Source organism: Tachypleus tridentatus, chromosome 11 (assembly GCF_004210375.1).
Source record: "Tachypleus tridentatus isolate NWPU-2018 chromosome 11, ASM421037v1, whole genome shotgun sequence".
In the NCBI taxonomy this organism is placed as follows: domain Eukaryota; kingdom Metazoa; phylum Arthropoda; class Merostomata; order Xiphosura; family Limulidae; genus Tachypleus; species Tachypleus tridentatus.
This window is the reverse complement of record NC_134835.1, coordinates 21,116,920-21,135,180: the sequence shown is the minus strand read 5'-3', so window position 1 is coordinate 21,135,180 and position 18,261 is coordinate 21,116,920. Positions and strand designations below refer to the sequence as shown.

The window sequence follows — 18,261 nt, the reverse complement described above, 5'->3', positions numbered from 1 at the left end:
TTATACATTCGCCTTTGATACAATTATAAACAATTTATTCAAAATTGAGGCGCTGCACGTGCACAATACGTCATTGAGAGAGTAAATCCGTTCGTTCTCATGGATACAAGAAGTTCCACTAATGGTACTTTCATATTAAAATTATTAATCTGATAGAAATGTGTTGCTATGGTCGCACATCTTGCCAACGTGAAATAGTGAGTGTTTCGTAGTAATTTATAGCTACATCAATTCTGTCATAACTCAAGATAAGTGTTTTAAAATAGTAGGTGTACTCAAACCTTGAATTTAAGAATTAAATCTCTACTGCAGATATAACCTACTGCACAAACCTGCACAAGGGCTACCTGCGCATATCCATCCCCAGTTGTTAACCGGTAGACTGGAGAGTTTGTTTGTTAAGAATTAAGCACAATTGTGATACTACCACGCTGCCAACCACGGGTATCGAATCCTGGGTTCTAGCGTTGTGAGTCCATAGACATACCGCTGTGCCACTGATGGATAGACTAGAGGAAAGGCAATTAGTTAAAGAACCCACCACTGGCACTTAGGCTACTATAATCGACTGGTAATAGGATTTGAGAGTAATTTTTTATGGAGCACCATTTCTCCGAAGTGCTGCGATAGAACGTGGACCGTGGCCCAGCATGGCCAGGCCGGCTAAAGCGTGCGACTCGTAATCTGAGGGTTGCGGGTTCGCATACCCGTCGCACCAAACATGCTCGCCCTTTCAGTCGTGGGGGCGTTATTATGTGACCATCAATCCCACGTTGGTAAAAGAGTAGCCCAAGAGTTGGCGGTGGGTGGTGATGACTACCTGCCTTCCCTCTAGTCTTACACTGCTAAATTAGGGACGGCGAGCGCAGATAGCCCTCGAGTAGCTTTGCGCGAAATTCAAAAACCAAAACAAAAAAAAGAACGTGGACCATGAACCCTAGATTTTAAAATTGTAGCACGCTAGGCCTCGTCAGGCCAATTTTCAAATGGTATCAAAATAAAATTATTATCTTCTTGTGATGGTTCAATCTGATGTTTCATCGTTGTGAACTATGATTACGTGATCGTTTTGAAAGATGAATTTTTAGATTAAAGGAAAAGTATGTGTGTGTGTTTTTGTTATAACAAAGCCACATCGGGCTATCTGCTGAGCCCACCGAGGGGAATCGAACCACTGATTTTAACGTTGTAAATCCGTAGACATAAAGAAATAGTAAACAATGAATAGAAACACTATAAATTTCATTCAAAAGTATTCAGGTGCATTGTTCCAATACTTTATTACATGTTAAGACTATAAGAACAATCAAACTTATTGAGATACACATCATGAGCCTGATGGATTGGGTTTAGGTTCCAGTCTTTCGTTATACGTCATCTGTTTCCAACATCATACTGGTGATGTTAGTTGAAGAAGCTTACTTCCGGCCAAAGCACGAGACAGCATTGAAAGCACACTGTTTCCAGTAGGTTCGCTTTTTCTGGAGATCGCTGATGTCCAGATTATTTCTCAATCGCTGCACCATCTGGCGAGCAAAAAGGTAGTCTAAAAGTGCTGCGTCCACTGAGCCATCATCGCCAGGTATCTGCCAGTGAAAATATATTATGCCAATATTAAGTTTAATATACGACTGTTTTATTACCAACCCTATACAGTTCTTATCTAGGTTATTCGAGACAGAATAATGGTTTTGTTTTTCAGTCTTTTATACCTCAAAGTAACAGAAAACCAAGTTATTAATCGAAAGGACTATATTTACTATATTGCAATGGCATTCTTTACTTTGCATTTCGTGAGAGTGTTTGAATTCTTACATAAGTATATTATTACAGCACTAGGAGTTGGAAGGTTCTCTTGCGTACCAAACACGAATGCTTTGTGATATCGATAAAAACAACGTTTTTCCAACGACATCGTAAGGGTTTTACAGTTGTAGATACAGCGAGACATCACTTCCAGTATTTCTCTTTCTTAGCATCACAGACGTGTCTTCCAGACGTTGTCACTCTTTGAAATAATTTTAATATTTTTATTGTAAACTAATTCAATCTCTAACATATTTACAAAAGGTCTTTCATTTACACTTCCCGAATTTTATAGGCTGAGCCTGGTTTAGTGTGAACTTGCTAGGTTGCAGATGGGAAGGTCCAGTGTTCCAGCTGAGATTTGACTCTGAACATGCTTTCATATCTTTAGCTGTAGGAATATTAGATTTCTAGTGGCCAATCCCGCTATTCATACTAACGAGAGAATGACTGTACTTCCTTTGATCAGTAGATAATAATAAATGTGACTTTATCTGAACCTCACAATTCTTTAACCCAGCCTTTAAGATCATGTGTCACGTAAGTGTGCCGTTCATATTGAAATATCATGAATGGTACTGAACCTCAAATTTTGATTATTTCTTTTCCCAGTCTTCCCTACGCGGCAAAATGTTATGTTTGAAGACTGAAAGATGTTTCATTAAAGCGGGAATTTTTCATAACGTCCAAAACTGTTAACCCATAAAGTTAAACTGAAAATAACAGTCCATTAATTACGTACGTTTTATACTGAAGAGTGAATATCTCTGTGAAACTCAGCGGAAGGTCTACGGATTTACGACGCTACAATGGAGGGTTCGATACAGCAGATAGCCCGATTTGGTTTTAATATCAAACATTCACACACGTATAATATAACAGAGAAGATAGATAAGTGAGTGTTAAAGCTAGCTGTGTTTTTTATAACTAAATTCAAGATTAATTATGTTTTAATCATTAAATTCAGTAGTGTGTGTTTTCTTATAGCAAAGCCACATCGGGCTATCTGCTGAGTCCACCGAGGAGAATCAAACCTATGCTTTTAGCGTTGTAATTTCATAGACTTACCGCTGGTACAGTGGCAAGACTAAATTCACTGGAAGTGGTGTTTTTTTTAATAATTAAATTCACTAGAAGTGGTGTTTTTTTAATAATTAAATTCACTAGAAGTGGTGTTTTTTTTAATAATTAAATTCACTAGAAGTGGTGTTTTTTTTAATAATTAAATTCACTAGAAGTGGTGTTTTTTTTAATAATTAAATTCTCTAGAACTGGTGCTATTTTTAATAATTGAATTCCCTAGAATTGGTGCTATTTTTAATAAGTAAATCCAATAGAACTGGTGCTATTTTTAATAATTAAATTCCCTAGAACTGGTGCTATTTTTAATAAGTAAATCCAATAGAACTGGTGCTATTTTTAATAAATATATCCAATAGAACTGGTGCTATTTTTAATAAATATATCCAATAGAACTGGCGCTATTTTTAATAAATATATCCAATAGAACTGGCGCTATTTTTAATAAATATATCCAATAGAACTGGTGCTATTTTAATAAATATATCCAATAGAACTGGTGCTATTTTTAATAATTGAATTCCCTAGAACTGGTGCTATTTTTAATAATTAAATTCACCAAAACTGGTGCTATTTTTAATAAATAAATCCAATAGAACTGGTGATATTTTCAATAATTAAATTCACTAGAACTGGTGCAATTTTTAATAAGTAAATCCAATAGAACTGGTGCTATTTTTAATAAATAAATCCAATAGAACTGGTGATATTTTCAATAATTAAATTCACTAGAACTGGTGCAATTTTTAATAAGTAAATCCAATAGAACTGGTGCTATTTTTAATAAGTAAATCCAATAGAACTGGTGCTATTTTTAAAAAATATATCCAATAGAACTGGTGCTATTTTTAATAATTGAATTCCCTAGAACTGGTGCTATTTTTAATAATTAAATTCACCAAAACTGGTGCTATTTTTAATAAATAAATCCAATAGAACTGGTGATATTTTCAATAATTAAATTCACTAGAACTGGTGCAATTTTTAATAATTAAATTCACTAAAACTGGTGCAATTTTTAATAATTAACTTCATGACTGATACAGTTTTGGACACACTAAATTCAGAAACATTCATATTATTCTTTCATTGCCAAACACCTTCCCCACTAAACTAACTGCGGGAAACTGACTTTCAATATTCACTAGGGAAGAGCACACGTTGTTTAGCTATACGCTTAACACAACCAAACCAAACGTATAGCAAAACTCCAATGTTCCAGGTATTGTTTAATGCGTCGTTAAAAGCGATTTGGTATTATGTTTTTATTTCATCATCTGGGCAGGGTGGTAAGAGATAAGTTATTATTGATATTTTTAATCACATGGTTTTATAAGTATGTCTAACGCATCACTCATGTTCACTACAACTGCTTCCAGTTGATTCTCACTTGTGTAATTTCTATTACATTATGAACGTGAGAATTAACTCAACTGAGGGACAATAGAATTATCATGATCCACTGAATGATCATGATCCACTTACTTTATCCCTTTAATAAGTGCTCATCTTTTGTAGAATTATCCACTTTAGTGGTCTTCTGAAATAGCACAAGCACTTGAACTCATTCGCTATATCTACTGTAGGGAAGTTATTATCCTCGAGTCTGTCTCAGTGATCAAGGTTCTGATCTGGTTCTGGCAATATTTAGGAAAGGTGCAGGATGTGAAGCTTGTTTGTTTTTTTAATTTAGTGCAAAGCTACACGAGGGCTATCTGCGCTAGACGTCCCTACTTTAACGGTGTAAGACTATAGCAAAGGCAGCTAGTCGTCATCACCCACCGCGTATTTTGGACTCACATCACACTAAAGAAGGCAAATGCTGAAGAGAATGTTAGGAAGGCATGTTACAAAACGTTCAAGGGAAGACGAGTTTTGGGGAAGAGACGACACCATTAAGTATTGGTTATAGACTATTGTAATGTATACTTAAATAGAACCAAATGCTTTAATTGTCATCTTACTGTATAACAGCACAAAACAATAACTTTAGCCCGACAAGATGGCGACTTACTCCACCCTATACATCTTTGTATTTTATTTATCAGAAGGAGACTTGCTGTATTTTATATCTATTTGTATTTTATTTATCAGAAGGAGACTTACTGTATCCTATACATTTTTGTATTTTATTTATCAGAAGGAGACTTGCTGTATTTTATATCTATTTGTATTTTATTCATCAGAAGGTGACTTACTACATTTTGTAGTTTTATGTATTTTTATCTGTTTAACGAAGATTACGATTGTCACTGTAGCGCATAACTAAAGTTATGTTAACGTTAAGTTTATCTCTTCTATTATTCGTCTCGAAATAAACATAATTTTGTAGCTACAGTAAAAAAATAAAAAAAAATAAAACCGCCACTCACATCAAGGTCCGTTGGATAAAGTCCACGTTCTGTCTCACCCAAACTTTTAGCGAAACCGGTGGTCAAGAAGAGAAACACCAGCAAGAAAACCAAGTTTATTTTCAACATGGCGGCCGAAGTTGAAACCTTAAGAACTTCTAAGGATTATCTAGCTATTTACAAAAGATAAATATTGTTATACAGTCTGAGTTTAGGTTTAGCTTAATGTTTATAATACCTCATGTGTTATACAGTCTGAGTTTAGGTTTAGCTTAATGTTTATAATACCTCATGTGTTATACAGTCTGAGTTTAGGTTTAGCTTAATGCTTATAATACCTCATGTGTTATACAGTCTGAGTTTAGGTTTAGCTTAATGCTTATAATACCTCATGTGTTATACAGTCTGAGTTTAGGTTTAGCTTAATGTTTATAATACCTCATGTGTTATACAGTCTGAGTTTAGGTTTAGCTTAATGCTTATAATACTTCATGTGTTCACATGTGTTTGGAAACGACAAGATATATGATGGGAAGAAATATGATAACCTGAAGAGCTAATAACACGATGTAACACAGATTTTCTTCCTGGATAGTATGTGTTATTGTTTAATTGCTTATATTGTAAAAATACAGAAAACGGCCATTATTCCCTTCAAACTTTACTTTTGTGACTTGGATAATGAAATTTAGAAATTAACCTATTTTCTATGTAAAAACGGTCAAATTTACACATTTTCATTCACATAAAGTCTGAATAAAACAACATATGAATCGAAATTTACATGTATTTATACTAAAGTTATACAACAATGTTCAGAAGTGAGTAGTTTTTCGAGATTTTCGACTGTAATGTAAATCACTTTCATGTATCAACCCCCAAATATTGTCTCCCATCATGTTGTTGTTATACGTTCCCTGGTCACAAAAGCAAAGTTTGAAAAAAAAACAAATAGGTCTTTTCCATTTATCTTAGGCATAAACAATTGGGAAATAACATTTTCTGCTTAGGAACAAGGAAAAGTAAACATTTTGTTACATAGTGTAATTCTAACAGTTGCATATAGTCTAATACTTTAGTTGTGTTTAGCGTCGAAACTCTGAAAATGTGAGCTAAAACAATAATAATTAAAGTTACATCCCCCACACATATATAAAGAGATAAGTGAAGTGATATACATCGATATATATATATACAATAAATAGACAGATAAAAAAAAAACAGAAAGGAAAAGACGAATAGAAACTATTATAAGGGAAAATATTTAGGCCCGGTATGACCAGGTGGGTTAAGGCGTTCGACTCGTAATCTGAGGGTGGCGGGTTCGAATCCCTGTCGCACCAAACATACTTGTCCTTTCAGCCGTGGGAGCGTTATAGTGTGATGGTTAATCCCACTATTCGTTGGTAAAAGAGATTAGCCCAAGAGTTGGCGGTGGGTGGTGATGACTAGCTGCCTTCTCTCTTTCTAGTCTTACACTGCTAAATTAGGGACGACTAGCGCAGATAGCCCTTCACTAGTTTTGCGCGAAATTCGAAAACAAACAAACAAACAAGTAAAATATTTTTCATTTCTTCTATTCTCAGTCGTAATAGGCGTATTTAAATGTTTTGTGTGAGCGTGTCGACAGATGTTGTGAAAATGAGCCACTGCTTTTCAATCAAAATTTGTGACTTTTTCGAAATGTGTGATTTTTTTATAAACCACATTTACATGAATATTATAATTAAGAAATACATTGAAACATGTTTTTGTTATTTACTATTAAAATACTATATCACACACACACACACACATATTATTTGTTTGTGTGTAAAGAATCGAATACACTCACAATCAAATACCGCACACAAATACACCTATGTGATGTGCTCCCTCACACTCGTCCACAAAACACACACACACTAGAATCTGGGTTTTGTTACCCATGGTGGGCAGTTTCTTTCTTTTTGGATTTCGCGCAAAGTTACACGAGGGCTGTCTGCGCTAGCCGTTCCTAATTTTGCATGTAAGACTAGAGGGAAGGCAGCTAGTCATTATCACTTACTAACTCTTGGGCTACTCTTTTACCAACAAATAGTGGGATTGACAGTTACATTATAACGGCCCCACGACTGAAAGGGCGAGCATCTTTGCTACGACGGGGATTCGAACCAGCGACCCTTAGATTACGAGTCGAACGCTTTAACCCACCTGGCCATGCCAGGCCTATGGTGGGCAGATCCCAGGTAGCCCATTATGTAGCTTTGTGCTTATTCAAAATAACAATGGCCTTCTCAACATCACGTGTTTTCGTATGAGTTATATATTTATATCTTAACAGAGGCGCTGGTATACAAAACAAAGACCCAGTGGGTGTGTTTTTTCTTATAGCAAAGCCATATCAGGCTATCTGCTGAATCCACCGAGGAGAATCGAACCTCAGATTTTAGCATTGTAAATCCATAGACTTACCATTTTACCAGATGGGGGACATTTATGTTGATAAGCGATCACAGAAACAAAGTGGAGTTATGACACGTGTACTGCCTAGGGTTAGTGTGTCTAGAGAGAAATATGTTACAGGACAACAATGCTTTTCTGTTTTAAAGCTCGTGTTACTAGTTCTGTTAAAATAGTTAATGATGTTATCACAGCGTTTAAAATTATACGTTCGCACAGAAACGGACGGTAATCTGAAACGAATGTGGGGAAAGAAACGCTTGCGCGGGTTTCTATTTCCCCATACAGTTATTACATTTTGTTTATTCTAAATGCAGTGCCACAAGTGATAAAGTCAGCAATTTGTTATTAGTGCAATATGATAGATAGGCAAACGGTGAAGATATATATGCGAGTAAGTGAACATTTCAATAATCACTTCTGTTCTTGTTAAAAGTAAAAAATAAATTAAATATAATCGTGTAATGATTCTGTAATTTTTATGATTTAAATGATGCGCCTCCTATAAAACAACAACAACCTTACCTGGACAATTTTATGAAGCGGCGTTGTAAGTAACAATCTTCAGGTCTCAAAGAAGGGTTGCCAACTCAGGCTTTAAATAGCTTAGAAGAAGAGGACGACTCCAGCATAGCGCATGCTTTTAGGGACGAGGGGTCACGTGGTTGAACCTTCGCAAAATTGAAGGATATTGGTAAATGAACTATTGCAAACGTGCTGCAGTACTTCAGCCAACACGTGGTGTTCCACCACGAGCCTTTAGCAACATTCTAATGCACGAGGTAGGAGGGCTGTCGTTTGCGTGTTTGATTGTTCAATTGTAGTTTGCGAACAGTGTTGCATGAAATAAATTTAGTTCCCGAATCGTACACCAGGGATTAGCCAGAGATGACTACTAGAAACAAAATGTGGTAAAGAGAATTAAGCTTTCACTAGATTTCCTCAGAAGGCCTACTGATAACGTTTACTTTTAAAGTAAACAGATTGACGAAATTTAGGGAAAGCAATGTGCATTTTTTTACTGGCCTTAATACGGTAAACGAATTTCACGATTTCAGTTTCTCTAGTAAAACATTATCAACTGGCTTTATCATAAACACTTCAGATTGGCGTCTTTTTCTCATATTTTTTAAAGAACAAATACATTAATTTTAGAAAACCAACGACAAACATTCAATTTCAATACAAATGTGTAGCCTGTTTGCTGGTTGATAATAGCTTTGTTAGTACCCCAAACGCAAAGGAGCGAATTAAAAATTAAAAACTCGCAGAAAAGTAACACGTTTTAGTAAAGCCCTTCATTTGTGGTTTTGGACTGGGACTTTGGTCAAAGCATTAGTTATGTATTTGTGTAAAAAGAAAGATTAAAAAAAGGACCTATTTACGGTCACACACACGCGCACATCTCAAACTTCAAACGATTTACGGTTTAGTTTGTTTTGAATTTAGCGTAAAGCTACACGAGGACTATCTGCGCCAGCCATCCCTAATTCGACAATTTCTGTTATATATATATGACAGAATATATAGTTCTCGGTGAGTTGAAACTGGAAGAAAAACACTACCAGTTGCTTTAAAATTTCTTTTATAGTTTTTATTGTAATTTGTTCACCTAATTTTTCGATTCTTTCTTTTTTATGTTGCTGTAATACCAAATGTACCAATTTTTTTCTCAAGTAAGCAGCATACATTATTTATTTATTTTTTATAAAAGCCTTTGTATTTTGCTACCATCAACTCGCTACATTCATCAAGATTATCATCCAATCAAATTACACCAGATTTTCTTCTTCAACCAATAGGAGGAGGGGAGAAACCAAAGTAAAGGACAGAGATTTCTAACAGGAAGAAAGTGACACTAAAGATGCTGAAAAATTATTATGGCCTGCCGACGGTTAGTACAGCAAAGCTGTATCTAGTTACAGATATATTGATATTCTGGTAGTCCTTACGTTGGGGCTCCGGGAAATTTCTGAGGTTGCACGGAAGCTAACGTTTGGTTTTAATAGATGACAGCAGGTTTTTTTTTTTTTTTTTTTTACACATAGTCAGCGAAGGGATCAATGCAATGTAACTAAGCCTAGAACTTACGTACAAGGAAAACCAAGGTTAGTCAAAATATGTATTGATTATTATAGAGTGTTACAGATTCTCATTACGAGGTTGGTCGAAGTGACCGACCTCGTAATCATTTTGTACTAGTGCATTGTACAGTGCAACAATAAATTAAGTACGAGAATTTGGAAATGTGCCATCAGGAAATAAATAGCAGTTATTCTACTCACATATATGTGTGTTTGTTGTTAAGCGCAAAGCAACAAAATGCACTATCTGCGCTCTGTCCACTTTGAGTATTGTAATGCGATGTTTTTAGCGTTGTAAGCCTAGAGGCTTAACACTAAGCCACCGGGCAAGGGCATTCTTATGTAAATTATAAATTTGACACAATTCTAACAACGCATAGAACTTGTACTATTCTAAACACAATGGCGGAATTATGAGCTGAGCCGTTAGACACAAGAGGGAGCTACTAATTCCCCGTTTAGCTGGCCCAATCAAAGTGGTGGTGTTATATTGATATGATAAAATTGTATTAAAATATCGTGTTAAGTACATACGTCAAACGTTTCAAAGCTTATTGGCTTTTATTTAGTTTTTTTGCACTTTTATCACGGCTCGGCTTGGCCAAGCGCGTTAAGGCGTGCGACTCGTAATCTGAGGGTCGCGGGTTCGCATCCTCGTCGTGCTAAACATGCTCGCCCTTTCAGCCGTGGGGGCGTTATAATGTGACGGTCAATCCCACTATTCGTTGGTAAAAGAGTAGCCCAAGAGTTGGCGGTGGGTGGTGATGACTCGCTGCCTTCCCTTTAGTCTTACACTGCTAAATTAGGGACGTCTAGCACAAATAGCTCTCGAGTAGCTTTGTGCGAAATTCCAAAACCAAACAAAACAAACCTATATCACACGTGGAAAAATCAAATAATTCTTAAAGACTGACCCCCAGCAAATGTATCTTATATGTGTAATCGTTTCCATCACGTAAAGTTAAAAGTGTTTCTTTTGGTGCTAACGAAAACCCAAACAATGAGCTATTTATGATAAGTCCATCGAAGATATCCAAACTTGCATTTTAGCATTATAACCCCTTAAGCTAATCCGTGGATCACCAGGGCTTTTTTTTTTATTATTTATCTTGCAGAATGTGCCCTTTATTAGTATTTTCAACCATAACAACACCTTATGTTTATAGAATTAAGCGACTAAGTAAGAGACTCTTAAAGTTAAGGTGCCACCATCCTTAATCTTGTACTGCTGCCCAGAAGTTAGACAGTTACTGAGCAAGCTCCGCCGTCATAAATATTTTGTCCCATTTAAACCAAGTTGCGGGATTAATTGTCTCTATCTGTAATTATAGAGTATGTTAAACGTCATCACGAAGCAAATCCAGGACCTTCAGTAACGCAGCCCGATACGTTAACACCTAAGCCGTGTATTCCAATCGTAGTTTGCTTTATAACTTTGTCACTGTTAGATATACATGATCCGGACTGTGGTATTGATTTAAGGAGGATTCGTGTCATAAGTAATAACCCTTATTGTAAGAAAAACAAGAAAGGTCAATGAGTATAACTGTTTAACCTCTGATAATTCCACAAACACATACAGTACTCTACTAAGGGTCCACGATTATTAGATAAACGTCGCCTGATGTGGACAGAAGGCTCCCATTTGTTGTACAATATACGTGAGAATGTTTAATTCTGGGACTAATGGTAGAGTCTGTATGAACGTCATCTTTTTTTAACACATTTTTTAACTACTTACGCACAATATTGTTTGTTGTTTTATGACCTTGTTGGGTTCAAGAACCAATAATAACATACGATAAACCATAGTAACACATTATAACATATCATAAATAGCACGTGATATCTAATAATAACACATTATGGCACACGATAAATCAGAATAACACATAATGACACATGAAAACACAAGAACAATGATTATAATAACGCATGGTGGCACATGATAATTCAAAATAACACATAACGACACGAGGTAACACAATGGCCATTATAACTGTAATAACACGTGACAGCCCATTATAACACACGAATCACAAGGAAGTTGAAATACTGTCACTATTATAAACTTGTATTAAAGCTAACTATTTTTTTTTTTTCTAGTTTTGTGAGTAATTTGGGATCTGCTCAGAGAAGCCATATTAAAGACTACGTTTCGTATGGATATGTTCACAACACGAATAACGCGATCGTTTTAAACAGAGTCGAGAAGGAAGGCTGTTTTTTTCTGGGTAAAACGCTTGGATTCTAGGGTTTCGCGATTTATGATTTACCCAATTTTTGTACCTCACGTGACTAATTGTAAATCTCTTAAGTACAGATACAAATAACTAAAACGGTAAAAACGTGACGATTATAAACAAATACAGAACGAATAAGATTATTTGTTTGTTAACAGAGTTACACAGTGGACTGACTATCCATGTGGTGACCACAGCGAGTATCGAAACTAATCTTTTATTGTTATATGTCCTCTTAGCGTTTTCTGCTGAGCCTCTGGGAATTTAAGATATATTTAAAGAAAACAAGATATGTGTGTCATAGTTTATTTTGTTTGAGGAAATGGTATATATATATATATATCTCTGTCCTTCAGTTTCTGTTGCTCTCCTAATTTTTTTACGTCAGGATGTAGCCCAGTGATTATCGTCTCTGTCTAGTAATCGAAGGCCCAGGATTTCAGACGTGATACTTGTGTGTAACTTCGCTACTTTCAAGTATTGAGCGTTATAAAATTGACAGCCAATCCTATTATTCGACTCAAAGAACCAGACAAAATCCCTCTAGCGGTTTGCTCTTCTGTCTGGCTGCCTTCTCTCTGGTCAGAAGCTCAAAATTAGGTTCAGCTACACCTAAACTCTAAAAGTCTCCGATCTGTCTCTTTAAAGTACGTGCTTCGAAGATGCGATTGTTCGAAAATTCAAGCTTAATTGGTTTCTCTCTCTCTAATTCTCTTGAACTTCTCTGCACACCAGGTTTTCTCGGACTCTCTTCTTTGTTATAATACTGTTGGTCACCAGGTTACAGAACCTATAGTCCTGTAGTGGCACAGCGATACGTCTACGAACGTACAACGCTAGAAACACGTGGTGGGCAGAGCACAAATATCCCACTGTATAGCTTTGTGCGTAATTACAAACAAACAGAACTTATGTAAGCCTAGTTCTTCGTTGCTTTCAGGTTAATACTACGGTTGCTGGTAAAGATATCCTTGTTTGTCTGTTCACGATATTATTACACGTAAAATTTCTTTTCACATTTTATCTTACAGTAAATAACATTTTGATGTATGTAACTGTTACCGTCATTACAGCCATTTTTCATTTCCAGCAAAGTAAAACAAATTAACGGTGCTGCCCTCTGTCTTCTTACAATTAATATTGCACCTAACAATAAAAAGAATTAAAACAAAAACGTCATTTACAGATAGACTCCCCCTCTTTTTACTTGTAATTATGCAGTTTCCTTCAGTTCTGGAGGTTTGTTTGTTTTTGAATTTCGCGCAAAACTACACGAGAGTTATCTGTGCTAGCCGTCCTTAACTTGGCAGTGTAAGACAAGAGGGAAGGCAGCTAGTCATCACCACCCACCGCCAACTCTTGGGCTACTCTTTTACCAACGAATAGTAAGATTGACCATCACACTATAACGTTCCCACGGCTTAAAAGAGCGAGGGTGTTTGGTGTGTAGGTGATTCGAACCCGCGATACTCAGATTAGGAGTCGAGTTCCTTAACCACTTGGTAATACCGGGCCAATTCTGCAGATAACAAATAATAATAGTTCACAATAGTTGTTGAAATTAAAACTGTTTCATTTCTTTGGCACAAAATATGTTTATATTTCTTAATCTTAATCAAACTTTGTCAAATTTTATAGCTTATTTTTGGAATTAAAATTTCAAAAAATCATTAGCTGAATTTGGTTAAAGACACCTGATACTCAGAAATGTCAACAACAGTCTGTCGCTTATCTGTTTTACGAATGGTCACAATTAACTGCGCATGCGCTCTGAATTTTTTTTTTTTTGCACTCTTCTCCTGATTGGTCTCGTTAGAAAGACAAGGACTTAATGAGACAAAGTTGATTTTTCTTAAGGTATTTAGTTGTTTTCTTTTATAAAACAAACACAAAACTTGGATAATAATACCGTTTATGGAGAGCATAATATCAAACACAAAGTAGAAATAAACTTATTCCCGAATTATTACAAATCGGAAAAAGTTAGGAAAATTTCTCCATGTTAAAAATTTGAGCCACTAACACTTGTGTTGTTTGTGGAAATAAGAAACCTCGAGGCTTCTTTGAAATATATATATGTATCCAAGTAAAGAAATTCTAGAGTGCCCGTGTTGTTGTAACAGAATTGATAGAAATTGGATAGAGAAATGAAGAAAGACAACAACATTTTTGCGGAAATATTTGTTTTAATTGGATAACCAGAAATAACCGGAAAAGGTAGACTATTTCAGCACTTTCTTTTACTGACTTTTACATCAACATTGCAAGCTTTAAAACCATAAGAAAAGAAAACTGGAACCTTATTTTCATCTTTTTCAAAAATTGCGTGAACGATTGTCTATTTTTGCTGGAGAGGGAACGTGAGATATTTCTTATATAACACTCTGATAGCAAACAAAATATCTCCTTTTGACATTGTAATGAAACGCTCCATGGGGTTCTTTTAGCGATTATAATCAGCATTAATTTGCGTTTTCGAGAGAAAAATGGTTAGATATTCGGAGTAGAATGTTCGATGTTGTTAGATTGCCACTAGAATATGTGTTCTATTATCTATCCTGTGTTAACAAACTGAGTGGCATCACTAAAATAGGTGTTCTATTATCTACCCTGTGTTATCAAACAGAGTGGTATTACTAGAATATGTGTTCTATTATCTATCCTGTGTTATCAAACTGAGTGGGATCACTAGAATAGGTGTTCTATTATCTATTTTGTGTTAACAAACTGAGTGGCATTACTAGAATATGTGTTCTACTATCTATCCTGTGTTAACAAACTGAGTGGCATCACTAGAATAGGTGTTCTATTATCTATTCTGTGTTAACAAACTGAGTGGCATCACTAGAATAGGTGTTCTATTATCTATTCTGTGTTAACAAACTGAGTGGCATCACTAGAATAGGTGTTCTATTATCTATTCTGTGTTAACAAACTGAGTGTCATCACTAGAATAGGTGTTCTATTATCTATCCTGTGTTAACAAACTGAGTGGCATCACTAGAATAAGTGTTCTATTATCTATTCTATGTTAACAAACTGAGTGGCATCACTAGAATAGGTGTTCTATTATCTATTCTGTGTTAACAAACTGAGTGGCATCACTAAAATAGGTGTTCTATTATCTATCCTGTGTTAACAAACTGAGTGGCATCACTAGAATAAGTGTTCTATTATCTATTCTGTGTTAACAAACTGAGTGGCATCACTAGAATAGGTGTTCTATTATCTATCCTGTGTTATCAAACAGAGTGGCATCACTAGAATATGTGTTCTATTATCTATCTTGTGTTAACAAACTGAGTGGCATCACTAGAATAGGTGTTCTATTATCTATCCTGTGTTAACAAACTGAGTGGCATCACTAGAATAGGTGTTCTATTATCTATCCTGTGTTAACAAACTGAGTGGCATCACTAGAATAGGTGTTCTATTATCTATTCTGTGTTAACAAACTGAGTGGCATCACTAGAATAGGTGTTCTATTATCTATTCTGTGTTAACAAACTGAGTGGCATCACTAGAATAGGTGTTCTATTATCTATCCTGTGTTAACAAATTGAGTGTCATCACTAGAATAGGTGTTCTATTATCTATCCTGTGTTAACAAATTGAGTGTCATCACTAGAATAGGTGTTCTACTATCTATCCTGTGTTAACAAACTGAGTGTCATCACTGGAATAGGTGTTCTACAGGGTGTTTGGAAAGTCACTGTGCACTTATATATTTATTAAGAGACATGTTTCAATATAGAATACAGGAGGTAAATATGAATGACAATTATAATCAATGTTGAAAGTGACCCCCGTTGGCATCAATACAGGCCTGGATCCTTCTTATTTTGTTTCTAAACACCGCTATCAGTTGCTGGAAATAGACTGAATAAAATATGATTACAAAACTGCACAGTGACTTTCCGAACACCCTGTATTATTTATCCTGTGTTAACAAACTGAGCATTATTACTAGAATAGGTGTGCAATTATTTCTCATACAGAGATGTAGAGACGCAGTACTGCTTATTTTATATTACACTTGTAAATGGCAGTTCTAGTACATATTATCTGTTACATGAATGGCAGTTCTAGTACATATTATCTGTTACACGAATGGCAGTTGTAGTACATATTATATGTTACATGAATGGCAATTCTAGTACATATTATCTGTTACATGAATGGCAGTTGTAGTACATATTATCTGTTACTTGAATGGCAGTTCTAGTACATATTATTTGTCACATGAATGGCAGTTCTAGTACATGTTATTTGTTACTTGAATGGTAGTTCTAGTACATATTATCTGTTACATGAATGGCAGAGCTAGTACATATTATCTGTTACTTGAATGGCAGTTGTAGTACATATTATCTGTTACTTGAATGGCAGTTCTAGTACATATTATCTGTTACATGAATGGCAGTTCTAGTACATATTATCTGTTACTTGAATGGCAGTTGTAGCACATATTATCTGTTACATGAATGACAGTTGTAGCACATATTATCCGTTATATGAATGGCAGTTGTAGTACATATTATCTGTTACTTGAATGGCATCCAGTACATATTATCTGTTACATGAATGGCAGTTCTAGTACATATTATTTGTTACATGAATGGCAGTTCTAGTACATATTATCTGTTACATGAATGGCAGTTGTAGCACATATTATCTGTTACATGAATGACAGTTGTAGCACATATTATCTGTCACATGAATGACAGTTGTAGCACATATTATCTGTTACATGAATGGCAGTTCTAGTACATATTATCCGTTATATGAATGGCAGTTGTAGTACATATTATCTGTTACTTGAATGGCATCCAGTACATATTATCTGTTACTTGAATGGCATCCAGTACATATTATCTGTTACTTGAATGACATCCAGTACATATTATCTGTTACATGAATGGCAGTTATAGTACATATTATCCGTTATATGAATGGCAGTTGTAGTACATATTATCTGTTACTTGAATGGCATCCAGTACATATTATCTGTTACATGAATGGCAGTTCTAGTACATATTATTTGTTACATGAATGGCAGTTTTAGTACATATTATCTGTTACTTGAATGGCAGTTCTAGTACATATTATCTGTTACATGAATGGCAGTTGTAGTACATATTTTATGTTACATAAATGGCAATTCTAGTACATATTATCTGTTACATGAATGGCAGTTGTAGTACATATTATCTGTTACTTGAATGGCAGTTGTAGTACATATTATCTGTTACATGAATGGCAGTTTTAGTACATATTATCTGTTACTTGAATGGCAGTTCTAGTACATATTATCTGTCACATGTTGGCAGTTTTAGTACATATTATCTGTTACATGAATGGCAGTTCTAGTACATATTATCTGTTACATGAATGGCAGTTCTAGTACATATTATCTGTTACATGAATGGCAGTTCTAGTACATATTATCTGTTACATGTATGGCAATTCTAGTACATATTATCTGTTACATGAATGGCAGTTCTAGTACATATTATCTGTTACTTTAATGGCAGTTCTGGTACACAGTATCTGTTACTTGAATGGCAGTTCTTGCATATATTATCTGTTACTTGAATGGCAGTTCTAGTACATATTATCTGTTACTTGAATGGCAATTCTAGTACATATTATCTGTTACTTGAATGGCAGTTCTAGTACATATTATCTGTTACATGAATGGCAGTTTTAGTACATATTATCTGTTACATGAATGGCAGTTCTAGTACATATTATCTGTTACTTTAATGGCAGTTCTGGTACACAGTATCTGTTACTTGAATGGCAGTTCTTGTATATATTATCTGTTACTTGAATGGCAGTTCTTGTATATATTATCTGTTACTTGAATGGCAGTTCTAGTACATATTATCTGTTACTTGAATGGCAGTTCTAGTACATATTATCTGTTACATGAATGGCAGTTTTAGTACATATTATCTGTTACATGAATGGCAGTTCTAGTACATATTATCTGTTACATGAATGGCAGTTCTAGTACATATTATCTGTTACTTTAATGGGAGTTCTAGTACATATTATCTGTTACATGAATGGCAGTTCTAGTACACGTTATCCGTTACGTATCCTTTATTATATAACTATGTGGCCTAAGAGCCTTATTAACCAGTTTCTAAATCCCTGCGGCATAGTAATAAGCTTGAGTGCTTATAACGATTCACTTCTAGGTTCGATCTGTTTTCTAGCCACAAGTCAGATGGCCCATTGTATATAGCT

At 35.2% G+C, this 18,261-nt stretch overlaps 1 protein-coding gene across 1 annotated transcript; it reads right to left on the bottom strand.

The window, feature by feature from the left end:
- Nucleotides 1–1,261: 1,261 nt before the first annotated feature.
- Nucleotides 1,262–8,438, bottom strand: LOC143231439 (prohormone-1-like). Its single transcript, XM_076465976.1, has 3 exons — nt 8,205–8,438; nt 5,259–5,410; nt 1,262–1,586 (listed from the first exon to the last, which is right to left on the bottom strand). The coding sequence occupies exons 2-3, from the start codon at nt 5,364–5,366 to the stop codon at nt 1,419–1,421; spliced, it is 276 nt and encodes a 91-aa protein (XP_076322091.1). The 5' UTR covers nt 5,367–5,410; nt 8,205–8,438; the 3' UTR covers nt 1,262–1,418.
- Between the last annotated feature and the right edge of the window lie 9,823 nt (nt 8,439–18,261).

Excerpts from the sequence above, each read along its gene's own strand:
- LOC143231439 (XM_076465976.1), bottom strand. The coding sequence starts at position 5,366 with ATGTTGAAAATAAACTTGGTTTTCTTGCTGGTGTTTCTCTTCTTGACC. Across the intron at positions 1,587-5,258 it reads TTTATCCAACGGACCTTGAT|ATACCTGGCGATGATGGCTC; the intron begins GTGAGTGGCGGT and ends TTTCACTGGCAG.